The sequence below is a fragment of the Colius striatus genome, chromosome 3 (genome assembly GCF_028858725.1).
Source record: "Colius striatus isolate bColStr4 chromosome 3, bColStr4.1.hap1, whole genome shotgun sequence".
In the NCBI taxonomy this organism is placed as follows: Eukaryota; Metazoa; Chordata; class Aves; order Coliiformes; family Coliidae; genus Colius; species Colius striatus.
The window spans coordinates 15,487,117-15,501,171 of record NC_084761.1 but is presented as its reverse complement, the minus strand read 5'-3'; the positions used below and the strand labels follow the sequence as shown (position 1 = coordinate 15,501,171).

At 42.1% G+C, this 14,055-nt stretch overlaps 1 protein-coding gene across 3 annotated transcripts in view; it reads left to right on the top strand.

The window, feature by feature from the left end:
* Positions 1-122: 122 nt before the first annotated feature.
* The window catches only part of TOM1L2 (target of myb1 like 2 membrane trafficking protein), a 55,913-nt gene continuing 41,980 nt past the window's right edge, over positions 123-14,055 (top strand). For all 3 annotated transcript variants that reach the window (XM_061992549.1, XM_061992548.1, XM_061992547.1), the window contains exon 1: positions 123-186. In XM_061992549.1, coding sequence (XP_061848533.1) covers positions 135-186 — 52 coding nt within the window. In that variant the 5' untranslated portion in view covers positions 123-134. The remainder of the gene's footprint in view (positions 187-14,055) is intronic.

The following is a 14,055-nucleotide window of genomic DNA, read 5'->3' as shown; positions in this document are numbered from 1 at the left end:
AGCCGCCGTCCAATCGAACCCAAGGAGGCGGGGACACGCTTGTCAGAGTGAGCCGTGATTGGTGCGCTCGGATGCCGGTCAAGGCGGGGTGGGGGAGGAGGGGGCTCCGGGCCGCTGTTTGTTGTCATCCCAAGATGGAGTTTCTGCTGGGGAACCCGTTCAGCACCCCGGTGGGGCAGAGCCTCGGTAAGGCGGCCCGGGTGGTTCAGGAGGCTCCGGAGGGGGGACCTGGAGAGCCCGCGGGGCCCCTGGAAGAGGAGGGGGGCTCCAGGTAGCCGGGAGCCCTGGAGGCAGCGGGGGGCTCTGGGGTCGGTGAGGCGCTGTGGAGGCAGTGAGGCCTCTGTGGGGGCCCACAGGAGGCTCTGGATCTGCTGGGAGGGTGAGGACGTGTGGCTTAGTGGAGGTCTTTGGGAGTTGTGGGTCGCTGTGGGGGTTAATGAGGAGCTCTGGAGGCGATGTAGCATCTGTGGGGGGCTCTGGGGGTATGGGATGGCCGCTGGTCACAGAAGCTTCCATGTTTGGAGGTGGTCTGGAGGTGTTGGTGGGCTGCTAGGATTGGTGGGTGTTGTAGGCCTTATTGGGTTCTCTGGGAGTTAGTTTGGGTCACGGAGGGCTCTGTGGACAGGAAGAGGCTGTGAGGGTAGTGGTGTTCAGGGAGGCTGTTTGCCGTGAGAAGGGAGCAACTCCACTTCAAGATAGACGATGGATGAAGGAAAATTGTTGCAAACCCAGATCCTTTTCCTGCATGTGAGCACCTTGTTATGGAACAACCCTGTTGTTCAGCCACCTTTTACCCAAAATCTTGAAACCTCTCCGGACCTGTGCATATGCAGGGAGGGTGACGTGGTTTAGAGGTACCAGTACCTACTCAGTTTTCAGCCCAGAGCTTGAATTGTGGTTTTGCTAATGGTCTGATGACATTAGGCAGGTGGGTTTTTTTGAGTGTGCTTTCATTGTACAGCTAGCCAAGGCCTTCCTGGGTTGCTGGTTCTACTCCCACAGATGGTGTTGACTGTCAACTGTGGCAAGTCTGGTTTTGGTCTGTGTTGCCACAGCCGGAGCCACAGGAGAAAATCTGAGCATTGCTTCTGCTGAGTTTGATAACTTGCCCACAGTTTGGTGCGCTGTCGTTGCCTCCTGCTTTCTTGTGATAGGCCCTGAAGAAATGTAAGATCTCTCGCATTACAGTGGGGAAAAAAACAAGAGGCCAGCTCAGGTTCCTGCAGTGCAGGGATGGGGGCATAAAGCCCCAGAAGCCGAGGCGGTGTTCAGTTGAATGCACTTGTGCTAGTGTCCCTCTCCAGTGGAAACATGCTCTTAGGTTCCTTGATTTGTTTCATAAGTAGCATAATTATAATGCCTTATTTAAGGGTTATATAGCTATATAGTCTAGTTTAGAGCTATTCAACATTGATTTATGGAATGATTGTGTCTTTGGAAAATGAAAATAGAAAAATTTTGCAGGGTACCAGATCATGACCTCAAACCCCAGAAGTTCTTTTTATGGTAGTCCCCTCACCCACAAATGCAGAGACATCTCCCTGTAGGGCTTTTACCCCTTAAATGGGTAAGTCTCACACTGTGCTTTGAAGATGGCTGGACTCTTGTTTTCCCAGACTATATGGAGCATATGTATAGCTTGCTGTTTTTCCTTAGCCATCTGGGGTGTTTATTTCTTGTGCTTAGGGAGAGGAGTACCGAGAGTTGGAGGATAACAATGAGAACGGTGAAAGTTGAAACATGATTTTAAAGTGAATTTGCTTTGTTGTGTTTGGCCGTCTGACCACATCTGCCAGGACAGCTGGTTGCTTTGCTGCCTGGACAAGCCTTTTACAATGCATGTTGTTAAGGGAAGGCAATAATTTCTCATCTATTTATTGTCAGACTCTTTTAGCATAAGTGGCTTAAAGGGGTTTCCATCAGACTTAAGAATTGTAGGGGGAATTGGCAGTAAAATCTGCTTTTCTAACCTTCAGTGTTTCTAGCCTTCTGGCTTTTCAGCACTGGAGAGCAAAGATTTTCATAGCCCTTACATCCCCTTGCTCTCTTTCAGTGAGCAGTCGCTGCCAACGTTGAGGCTTCAAACGCAAAGCTCAGAGAGAGCTGCTTTCATCAGATAAGGTTAGATGTGTGTCGGGGCTTATAATCCATCTGCCCTTAATGCAAAATTCAGCTGCACTTTAAGAATGTTTTTTCATTCCCATAGAAGAGAGATAGCTGCAGATTTTATTTTGGAAGGCATTTTTTTTCTGCTTCTCATCTTACTGACAGTTATCCCTTTCTGAGACAACAGTAAAACAAAAGCATGCCTTGTTCTCAAACAGTGCTATTTGCCCACTGTTGCCACAGTTTTGTTTTTCAATGAGCTTGTGGAATATAATTTTCACTTATGTTTCTCTTCATTCTTTGAAAGAAACTGAATAATTTTGTATTTCTGTTTAAACATATTGTGTTGAACACAGTTGTGATGTTTTCAAGCAAGGCCTAACACTCACCATAAGGGAGAAGTACAGAAAATTATGTAGGTCCATCAGCACACCAAGAATGTATGTTTTCTGCCAGGAAGTAGCAGTGGTTCACATGAAGATTTAATTAGGGCTAGACAATATCTTCAGATGAATGACAAGTCTGAAAGAAGAAAGATGTCAGGGAAGGTTTGGGAAGAGCTGAGAGAGGTAATACAAGGGATTTTCTCTTTTCTCCTTCTCCTTATCTGGATAATGTCTGAAGCTAGACAGGCGTTTTATGCTAACTCTTTTGCTAATGTGGGAAAGTAATGCTAGGATGAGCTCAGAGGATTTGTAATGGAGATGGATAGAGTCTCCTGCATCTCAAGTGCCAGTTGAAATGGCAGCCAGGTTCCTCATGGCTGTAAGCTACCTGGTTTTGGGGCTGGCATAGATGGTAGCCTCTCTAGTTCCCAGATTATACCATTCCAGAAATGGTATAATCCATCACCATGGCTACTGATTACAAACCTCACTTAATTGTTCTTTAATACTTCGATCAGCCCATGGACAATGAACTGTCCTGATGTCCACTCCTGAGCAGAGGAGGTAGTTTTCAACAGGGTTGCTGTGTGGAAGGCAGTCAGCTGCTGCTGTGTGCTCAGGAGATTCCTCAACCATAAAAAAAGTTGTTGCTCATTCCATGTTGCTTTTTATCCGGAGGCTGCAGTGAAGGGAGGTAATTGCACCATTTTATATATCTTACCTAGGATTATGTGGTAGAATCCATTGCTTCTCAAGGGCTTTGGGAGCAAATGAGGCTTTTCAGCATCTCACAAGACTTAGTAGAAGTCTTCCCAGTCCCTTCACCCCTTCATAACATCGCTTTTGTTGGTGGGCAGCCCTTCCTAGCAGGTGTCCTTGGGAAGATCCCTGTCCAGGGGTTGTGGGTGGAGGCTCATGTGCCACTGGGGGCTTTTAACCCACACTGTGTGCTTTGCACCTGCTGAATTCATCAGGTGTTGGTGATGCTGGACGACAAGCCTGGGGAGGTGCAGGAGCTTTTACTGACAGCCTGTGCTTTGTGGCTATGGCTGGCTGAAGGTTGGTTGTGCCATTAGTCCTGGAGAATGTCTTTGAAAACTGGCAAGAGTCTAGAGGGTGGAATTGAGCGCTGTGGGTTTTGTAGGCTGCAGAGTATATCAGAGCTGACGAGATCCTTTGTGGCATTGAGTGTTTCTTAGGCCTGAACTGTTTATTTTTTTCCAGTTAATACTGTAAATACAATAGGCTGGGTCCTTTGAGGAGGACTATTTTGAAGAATACTCATGATCAGTGGGGAGGAGAAGCAAAGGAAGATGTGTAGTAAAACACTGAAGACAGACGGCTTGCTATTGTGAGAGGGGCTGACCTGGGGAAAAAGCTGCAATTTATGGTAGCGGGAATTTGCCTTGAGATTCAACATCCTGCCATAAATTGCATTTTTATCTTTCTTTGTTCAAGGGAGCCATCTTTAAAGTGTCACTACTCTATTCAAGGTTATTAGAACAAATACCCTTACCATGTGTTAGCGAAAACATCTTAGCTGATTAAAGCTTATTGGATTATGAGAATGTAGAATACTGGTGACTTTTTGCTCATTGTTTGATAGAGGCCATTTGGCTTACAAATGAAGACACGGGAAAACCAGTTACATTTTTGTAGTGTTTGATTTTTTTCCTTACTCTGGAGGCTTTGGAGTCACCTCAGGAGAGCGTTTATTTGTTTAAATCCAAACCAAGTCGTGCTGCTGCTCCCCCCCCCAGCCCCTTCAGGTGCAAAGGGCTGAGGTGGGGCAGTGGTGTGTGAAATGAGCTCCTTGTAGGGTGATGGATGGGAGCATCGAGGTCCATTTTGGTAAGGGCTCTGGTCAGGGCTGTGTGTGCTGCTGAAGTCAGCCTTTCATGCTGCAGCCTGAAATCTGCTTGACTTGGAGCCAAGGACCTCCGGGGAGACAGGTCCAGCACTAGAGTTAAGTGCACAGAGACCTGAAAGGTAATTTTTTACAATATAGTAGAAATTAAGGTGTCCTGCATGAGTGAGGATGGAGGTGTTGATCGGATGATGCTAGTTTACATCTCAAGTCCGTGTTTGAATGAGAGGTGCTGACCTGGGCACGTGCCTTGGAATCTGTTTTCAGAGGAGGCACAGGGCAGTGATTTAATACAGAATGGTGTTTAAGGAGGCTACAAAAACAGAGTTTCAGCAAAAGATACAGTAGCACTTTATTGAAGCAACAGTGAGGCAGACAGCTTTTCAATTGATTTTTATCAAAGCACTTGCAGTTTCCATTCAAGACTGTTAAATTGATAATAAATATGGTGGACAGTCTGTTTCCAGCACTGCTGTTTTGTTCCTTTTTTTTTTTTTTTCAAATGAGAAAATGCCTCAGCTTGGGAGGTGTATAAACACCATTTTATTTTCCTTTCCACAAGAAACACTTAAGACTTTTCTTCAGGTTTCTTAGGTCTTAAGATAATTAAAAGTCTCAAAAAAAAAAGATTCCTAAATAAATGCGTTGATGGCTACACACAAGAACAGAGAGATGTATTACAGTGAGCAGCCCCTGGTAATCCTGCAGGATGAATTAACCAAGATTTTTTGTCCACATACACAATTTGCCTAAGTTTCCTTCAGAGAAAACTTACTACTTTGCGATACTTTAAAGGCAAACACTTTCTCAGTGCCAAAAGTCAGCGTTTAGTGTGCACACAGTAACCTTACAATGTAGTACCAATAAAAATAGCTGTTTGCAGCATGCTGTTGGGGTCTGAATCATCTCTCTCTTCATTCATTGCGTTATAATAAAATTAAAAGACCTTTGCATTTACCCACAACCGTTGAAGTATCTAAGGGAAGCTTTCCTCGGTATGAGGCAGCAGTAAGTTTTCTTGCTATCAGATGCCTGCAGCATGTGCTGTATCAAAAAGACGGATTTTATCTTTGCAGTGAAGAGGGCACAAGCAGTACCTTCCTCAGAGATTAAGCATTTTTATAGGTGCTCCTGGAGCTGGTCAGTTGTTAAGTATCCAGCCCGCCACTGTTCATGTAGAATTGTGCTAGTCATGCAAAAGAGAGTCTGATGAAGTACTTTTAGTTTTATAAGATTATTTGGATCTGCTTTCATTTTATGACAATGGATTATGTTGTAAGGAAAATCTCCATGAAATATGGAAATGAATATCTCTGCTTTTAAAGGTGCAAATAAATACTGAGTCATGAATTTGGCAACTTGGAGAAACTACATGTGTGAAGCTGGATAATTAATCTAATACCATTTAATACCAGATTTCTAAGACTGGATTTATTTTATAGGCACAAAAGCAGATTGTAGTTCATGAAGGTATTACAGTATGTATTTTTGAGTAATGCAGTTTTCTCTTTTCTAGCGTAGTATGCTTAAATGTATATTCCATATGCTTCTAATAGTAATCTATATATCACAGAATCTTAAGGGTTGGAAGGGACCTTGAAAGATTATCTAGTCCAAACCCCTGCCAGAGAAGGACCACCTAGAGTAGTTCACACAGGAACTCATCCAGGTGGGTTTTGAATGTCTCCAGAGAACGAGACTCCACAGCCCATCTGGGCAGCCTGTTCCAGTGCTCCCTCACTCTCACAGTGAAGAAGTTTTCCCTTGTATTTCTTTGGAACCTCTTATGTTCCAGCTTGTACCCATAGCCCCTTGTACTATCACTGGACATCACTGAGAAGAGCCTGGCTCCATCCTCCTGACACCTTCCCTTGTGTTTGTAAGCATACACATATACATATATACATATAAATTTTGAGAGATTGTAGCGTGAGAACAGCTCATTCCTGGTTTGATACCGCTCTGTTCATGTAGCTGGCAGATTTTTTAAACTACATAGTTAAAATGTGTGCAACCAAAAACACAGGTATAAAATCCCCGTGGACTCTTCCAACTGATTTAATCCAAAACAATTTTCACCAAAAAAGAAAATATTTCTGTATTCCTTAGTTGAATAAAGAACAAGTTTTCATTAATCAGCCTTTCCTTTGATTTGGTAAACTATATTGGGTTTTTAATTTAGCATTCTTTGAAGGTGATTGAGGCATTTGGTGGTATCCCCAGTGATGACGGTCAGTGGAGGAACAGCAGCAGCTGTTGCTGACATTTCAGTGAGATGACTATTCACAGGGAAGGATGCTGTGTAGTACCTGCAGGGCTGGTGCTCTTCAGAGCTGGCCTGGTCATCTCTTTCCTCCTCTGATGTTTCATATTGTACTCTGAGTATATCATTTCACACTTTGTTTTTCAGTTTCAAAATCTGTGTGATGTGTAGGTAGTGAAAGCATACGTTTGGAACACAGGGAGAAAGAAATATTGTAAGAGCCCTGAGAAGTTAGGAAGTGACCTCAAAGGCCAGCCTGCATAACACTGTTTCCCCCCATGTGTGATGTCTCTGCTTGGACCATGTAGAGCCAGTTCTCCATTTTATCTTTTGCATCTGTCTGGGGAATTACTAGTTTTTTACATGACAGAAACTTGTTGTTGAGTATAAAACCCTATCTATGATAGAAAGGCCTTATCTTCTGGATTTGCTTAGTCATTCTGATGATGGTTCTCCACAATTGTTTTGCTCACTTGTTTCAGTTATCATCAATGGGAGAGGGCTCTTTTAAAATTGGTGATTTCCAAGCACAAAAGATGCCGGCATAAAGGCTTTGCTACAGCTTGGTCTCTCTTCTCTTAGGAGCAGGTCCTTTGCTACAGGGAAACATGTCTTTACCTAACTCGTGGAGCCAGATCTTCCAGTCTTCTGTAGATGCTCTTCCTGTTGATGAAGGAGGAGAGATGCTGATAAGATTACTCATTCTATTATTGACAGTGCTATCTTTAAAAATATACTCTCTACAATTATTCTGTGCCTGCCAGAATAGGCCCCATAATGTAGTACCTCATTTCAAAATCAAAGGTCAGGGAAGAAATAAAGTTCACGGATGTATATAACCTGTCTATGTTTGGGCAATTCTGTATGCAGACTATTTACCTGTTGAGTTTCTATATCTCTCAGTTGACAGAAACCCTTTAGCAGCTCAGTGTTTCCAACATAGTCTCAGAGAGCATCAAGAGACTCCAAAACTGAGAAGGTACTCAGAAGAAACCTGTTGAATAATTTGGTTAGTTGCTAAGCCTGATTATTCTTTGAGAGTAAGCCAGTCTGCTCGCCAGCTGCTCCTTAGAAACCTTCTGGCTTAGATTACTGGGAAGAAATTAGTTGTTCAAATTCAGATCAAAGAAAACATACACCAAGTGAAGGCACAAATTGGTGCTATAAACTGTTTGAACCCCAGAAACTTTGCAGAGCAAAAGATAGGGGAGACTTTGTTATATCCCAAATGTGGTTAGGAGTGTTGTGAATATTGTTTCTCCTCTCTTAAATGACATCATCAAGAATCCGAACTCCTAAGTGTTCACCAGAAAGCACTCCTGAGTGTTAAGGAGTTTAACCAGTTAATTGGTTCCTAATTTAAGATTAGGAGAGAGGATATGCAAGCTTTGTTTCATCTAGAGTGAGCCTTGCAATCAGCCTCCACATTGAGACCAGTTATTACCTGAATGCTATCTAGTATTTTTCTGAGCAGTTGTTATGGGATATGGATACGATAATAAGGTGATGGATAGTGAAAGGTAGGGGTTAAGCAGGATCTGGCATATATTTGAGTTTGGGATACCCTTATCTCATGTTTAAGCTGTTGTAGTAAATAGCTTGTTTTTTTCATTATCTTTGAGCTGCCCTTTCTTGATGATTTTCAGTTCTTCTAATTAGAAAGGTATTTTAGTGAAAAGAGCGATCGTAGACCTTTGTGAAATTTTCTGCTAGTACAAATAATGGTAAATCTGAAATCACTTATTAGACAAGAAGTTGTTATGGCAACTATAAGATGGCTGGCTAATCGGGGAGTGAGATCAGTTTTTATTTACAAGCGTAATGAGCAATTAAGTTTGAGCAGCTGTCAGACTTGGAAAGTGATTAAAGTTCAGCAAACAACCCAAATGGGTCAGCGTTCAGTTCTGATGGTTTTCTGACACTGCAGCTTGATCATGTATGGGTTTTACCTACTATAATTAAAACTGCCTTTAAAATCCCTATCGATGCCAATGACTTGGCTTAGGAAGAGAGTAATGAAAATTCCCTCTTCCAACAAGGTTCCTTAAAGGACATTGGCTTTGAGTCTTGCTGCAGCTAATGAGGTATTGCATATGTAGCATCCCATACAGCAAACCGTTGTTTGCACTGTGGATTGCAGAATCATCTCCAGGCTGTTGGTGGTCACTGAAATGTGGCAGCCTCACTCAGGCAAGCTTTACATCTCTACAGGGCACTCTTCCATGAAAGACGTTGTTATACTGGTTTTGGTTGCTTGGGAAGCTGCCGCTGGGCTCAGACATGTTCAGTGTACACGAACTTTCCACCCAAAAGAGGTGGAGAGCATCTTGATTCACCCAGAAACATAGAGGAATGGGCAGGAGAGGATAACCTCAGCCATTGAGCTGGCCACCAGTGAGGGAGCCAGCCTAGTGGCTTTCCCAAGCAGGAGCAGTGACATTATCAGTGTCACATTGTCAAAAGTTTCTGTGGGTTTTGTATTTGTTACTCAATATCCTATAACATCTCCTGTGTTGCTGATGTAAGCAGTGAAGACCAGAAAGCTGGATCTCTGTAGATTCCACAAGATCTTTCGTGTTCACACTGGGAGAGTTACCTCTTTATCTGTACTTAGCAGTTTTCAAAAGACACTACATCTGCCCTTTTAATTCTCTAGGAATTACTTCCCCACTGCATGTGGTAAATAAGCCAAAATATTAAGCCATGCTCAAAATTAGTGTTCAAGTTAGAATTTTAACTGTCCATGGACAAATATATTTATTTTCCAAAAGCATGCTGCAGTCCTCTGACACATTTACATTGTTTTTAATTTCCCCACACTAGTAGTATCATGTAATGTAGGTGATTACAGTGGGATGTAGTGGGCTGGTTCCCGATGTGAAGAATTTACGAAGTCATATGACTGGATAACATAACTTCATGTTATCTCATGGGACTTACGGGAAAATTAAAATGACAGCCTCAGAAACAGACATTTGCATACTTGATCTAAACTTCTGCTATTTACAGTTTCTATTTATCAGTCTTTTTCAGGCTTATCTACGGCAGTAGCACATGAGAAACAGGGCTGTAGAAATGGAGCAGAATTTTTAATAGGGTTTTTTGAGGCCAAGAAATCTGCGTTTCTCAGCCTGTACAAGATGGAATTGCACATGTGTATCCTGCTAATATTGTTGCCTGATTTGCACTCAGGTTTCCTGAGAAGATCCTTTGGAAATGTTTAGCTGCTAAGCTTCTTTAGGCATAACAAGCTCATGAGAAGAGGTAGCTGGTAATAGAGCCCTTCGATGACAGTAATGTTGGCAAAAGTAACTCCTGTTACCTAGTGGAAGAGATGTCAGCTCTCCCCAGTTCCAATGGTGGAAGCATTTAGTATATTCCAGGTGCTGATTTTTAAGCCACAGAGAGAATTTGAATGAGATGGGAGCTAGCTGCCCTGTACACACTCCGCTATCCTCCTGTAGAGCAAAGGCTGAAAGACTGAAAAGCAAATGGAAGCATTTCACCCTAGAAAATGTGAGCTGCCAGCCCCAAAAAGCTGCAGACCTGCTGCTCACTGTCTAAATTGTGGTTTTCCAGAGGACACAGCTCTCCCCTTTGTAGTAGTAGATATATAGGAGGGCTGGCTATGGGAACACACACGTGGAATAGTCTACGGCGAGATTTGGGCTTTTTCATTTGTAACACCTTATTGTGTATGAACATTTATGTAAAAATCTACTGTGGCATGATGCAGCTAAGGAGTAAACTTTTCCTTGTAACTGCTTTTGCCCACTTTTTTCCCCCCCAACTAAATGTAGTTGGTATTTTCAATTTATTTTGAACATGTGAGAATGTGGGCAATTGACTTTAGGAGTAACCTGTAAAGAAAAAAAACCCCACAAATAATGTAGGAGCCTGATGGGTTATCTTTGCCTTATAGTTTGTTTGCGTCAAACAACATGGTACAAGTGAGTGAGTGGGAGGGGGAGCTTTAAATATATGGGGATGGATTTTTAGAGTTTGCAGCTGACATGGATTAAAAATTCTCAGAACATTTCATCCATGAAAGGCAATTAGTTTTGTTTTATGAATATGAAAAGCACGTAGCTTGTAAGTACTGGAATGAAGTCCCAAGTGAGTTATTAGAACTTGCTTTACTCATGTAGTACAAAATTAGCCATCAAGGGCTGATAGATTTCACATATAGCTCACTGACACACTGATCATCCATAACTTTTCATAAAGGCATTTTTTGTGTCTTACCTGTGATTACTGGATGCTGTTGAGTTCTGAATGGGGCAGCTAGGCACAGATCAGGACATCTTCTTGCTCTTGATGGTGCTTACGATACTTTGAGCAGCAGGGATATCAAATTGTAATACCTCACTGCCTGAAGTTTGGGTGGTGAAATTGCATTTGGATGCGTGGAATATTTCTCTCTCTCTCTTACCTCCTGGTAGTATCTTACTGGTCAAATACATTCTTTCACTTCAATGTGTGGTATTGTTTTTCTGCATTTTGTGGGGAATATTTTAAAAAGCAGTTTGCACAGTTCAAGGAACTGCCACACTGGTGTTCTGTGTGACTCTTAGAAATAACAACCCCACTGTAATACAGCCTTTGGGCATACTTGTTAACAGAGAAGTTGAGAAATAAATCACTACTTTCAGCTGACTCTTATCTCAGAGTTGTAAGTTAAGGCTGATAAAATGAATGGAGTCTGCATTTTCTTTTAGCAGTTATTTTTTGGCATTGGGACAAATTCATGTATATGAATTAGGTAGTTTTTAAGAGCTTTTTTTGGAATATTGTGGTTGTCTGTAGTGTGTTTTATTTCTTGGTAGGAAAAGCTTCTCAGCTACTAAGGGATGTTTGGGAAAAGACTATTTTTTTCAGCTTCTTTGGCAAGTTTCTTTATCTGGTTTTCTTTTTATGTTTATGTTTGTATTTCTAGTGTTGAAGACCAGGTCAGGCACAGCATATTCACTCCATAGGTCAGAGTTCTAGCACCTGAGGTTCTTAGTTAAGAAACTGGTAGCCTCAACTGAGGAACAAGGTGTCTCCCCACTCATCCAAACTCCTTTGAGAAATGAAAATAGTATAAAAACTCTTTGACAAGTAGAAGGCTACAGTCTGCCTATGGAAATGACTAAATGTTGGTGGGATTTGGTATAGAGCACCATCTGTCTCACTGTGGTCAAACGAGGAGTAGATTTGGGTAACCGCCCCAACCCAATGACTTTTTAAACACTGCCGTGCTGATAAATTCTCCTGTACAGAGTCCCATGGACAAATGATAGCAGTCACAGTCTAATTCAGAAAAGGCAAATTCAGGGGAGAGCATTTTGTCACCCAGAAGGTTTTAATTTATACTTTCGTGCCTCTCATCCAGAGAAGAAAGATGGACACTCAAGAGCGTGATAATATTAGACTACTGGAAATGTTGCCTAATAGATCACAGATGTGTGCGAAGGTGCGAGTCATCATCTCCACCAATACAACAGGACAGGGGGACAGTCTGTCAGGAGATGTGACATGTCATAAAGGAACATTGATTTGTCCCTCCCCTCCAGTAAATCACACGGTAAACATCTCCATTCGAAGCCATTAAAATCCATTAATAGGGGATGTATACTTTAAAAGTGCTTTGGCATTTCTGATTGAAGGCTTTGGTGTATTGATTTCTGATGTGAGCAGGTCCTTGTTTGTCAATTGTAAAGTAGCACCGTACTTCAACTGGAGTGGCTTTGCAGCCAGATGGGAATCTGGCCAAGGTCACTGCGGAAAGAGGTGTAAGAAATGTGCGGTGCAGGCTGAGCTTTAGGGAAAAGTGCCTCCAAATCATGCAAAGGGCTTGATGAAGTAGGAGCTGCTGCTGTATGACCTAGCTCTGAAGGACAGCTATTTACAGTACGTGGGTCAACACATTGGCTTTAATGAGTGTAAGGTACATAGGAGGAAGATGAGGTTTTGTGGGTTTTTTTCTAAAGCTGTGTGGAATGAAGAGTCGGAGGGATTTCACTTTGTTTTTGAAAAAGCAGTAGTCTCTTTCTGCCATCTGTTTTGAAAGAGAGGAACTTATATACACACGTCATTCAGCTGAGCATGCTGTCAGCAGTAACAATTTCTGCTGATATGGGAACTTCAGCAAGAAGATTCATAACAAAAGTTTTTATTGTATAGAAACACACCGTTCTGCTTTGGATCCAGATTCCAAATGCTTTTAAGAACTATGACTAAACCATCATTTGTGCCTGAGATGAATGACATCTGAGTAGAGAAACTGCCTGGAGCAGATTAGCCTGTCAGACCATTTCTGCACAATACAATAACGTAGCACTGGAAGGGCCATCTGGTTTTACAACTTGGAAATGCACTGAGACCTGTGAGATGGGATAAACTGAGTCAGACTGATACGCTCTCTTGCCTACTCTGTCATTATTATTATTAGGATTTCTGTTTTCTTTTTCTTCTTGTTCAGGTGAAGCTCTGATCTGGGTGGGAAAGAAAAAAACTTCTTTGTTGTACCGCTGTTAATATTTGTTTAATAGATATTAGTCCCTCAGTGGATATTAATCCACTGAGCAGCAATGCTGCATTCATCAGCTGTAGTTTCCTGCTCCTGAGAGGCTGAATTTGTGGGAGATGTCGGGCAATATCTTTACTGTACCATATGTAAATCACAGGAATGTTGTAGTATAATTGTGAGTACCATGTGGTCTTTAAAAAGGCACATGAATTGCGTGTTACATCTTCATGATTGCAGGTAAATGTGATCTGGAAGGCACATTGGAAAAAGTTTCTCATTTGGGCGGCAGCTTCAAAAAGAAGAAAACCTGAAAGTTAATTGGAGACAATGACAGTTCCCGGTTTACTGCTGTGCCTTCAAACAGTATTTCAGCTAAATACTCATTACAATTGCACACATGCTTGGCCACAGCTTCTCTTGTCATTTTATTTTAATGTAGGCTCCACAGTCGTTACAAACTATGATTATTCATTTATTCAGCACCAGAAACTTTGGCAAAACAAGAGTGGTGAGGGATAGATGACTTCATCCCAAAGAGTTTCAATGTAAGCATAGCTAAAATCAATTGAAAAATCACAGCGGTCAAGTGGATGACCAGTGCTGCAGGAGTACAACCCAAATCACGTTTTCCTGTAATGCCTTGCAGTTCAGATTGAGCCCGTTTGTTCTAGCTGACTGGCTTTTTCTTTGGAAGTGTGAAGCTCAGCATTTTCAGAGCAGTGTGAAATAAGGAATGTAGAAAAAGGACTTGGAGCAGTGAGGTGGCTAATTGAAAAATGCTATTGGAGCTGTGCTTTCTGAAAAAGAAACTGGCAGGTTTTTATGGGGAAGTCACTTCAGAGTTGAGTTTTGATCTTGAATTTTGAATGAGTCACATTTATTTTTCAATAGCAGTGTTTTGATACAAAGGAAAAAACCCCTT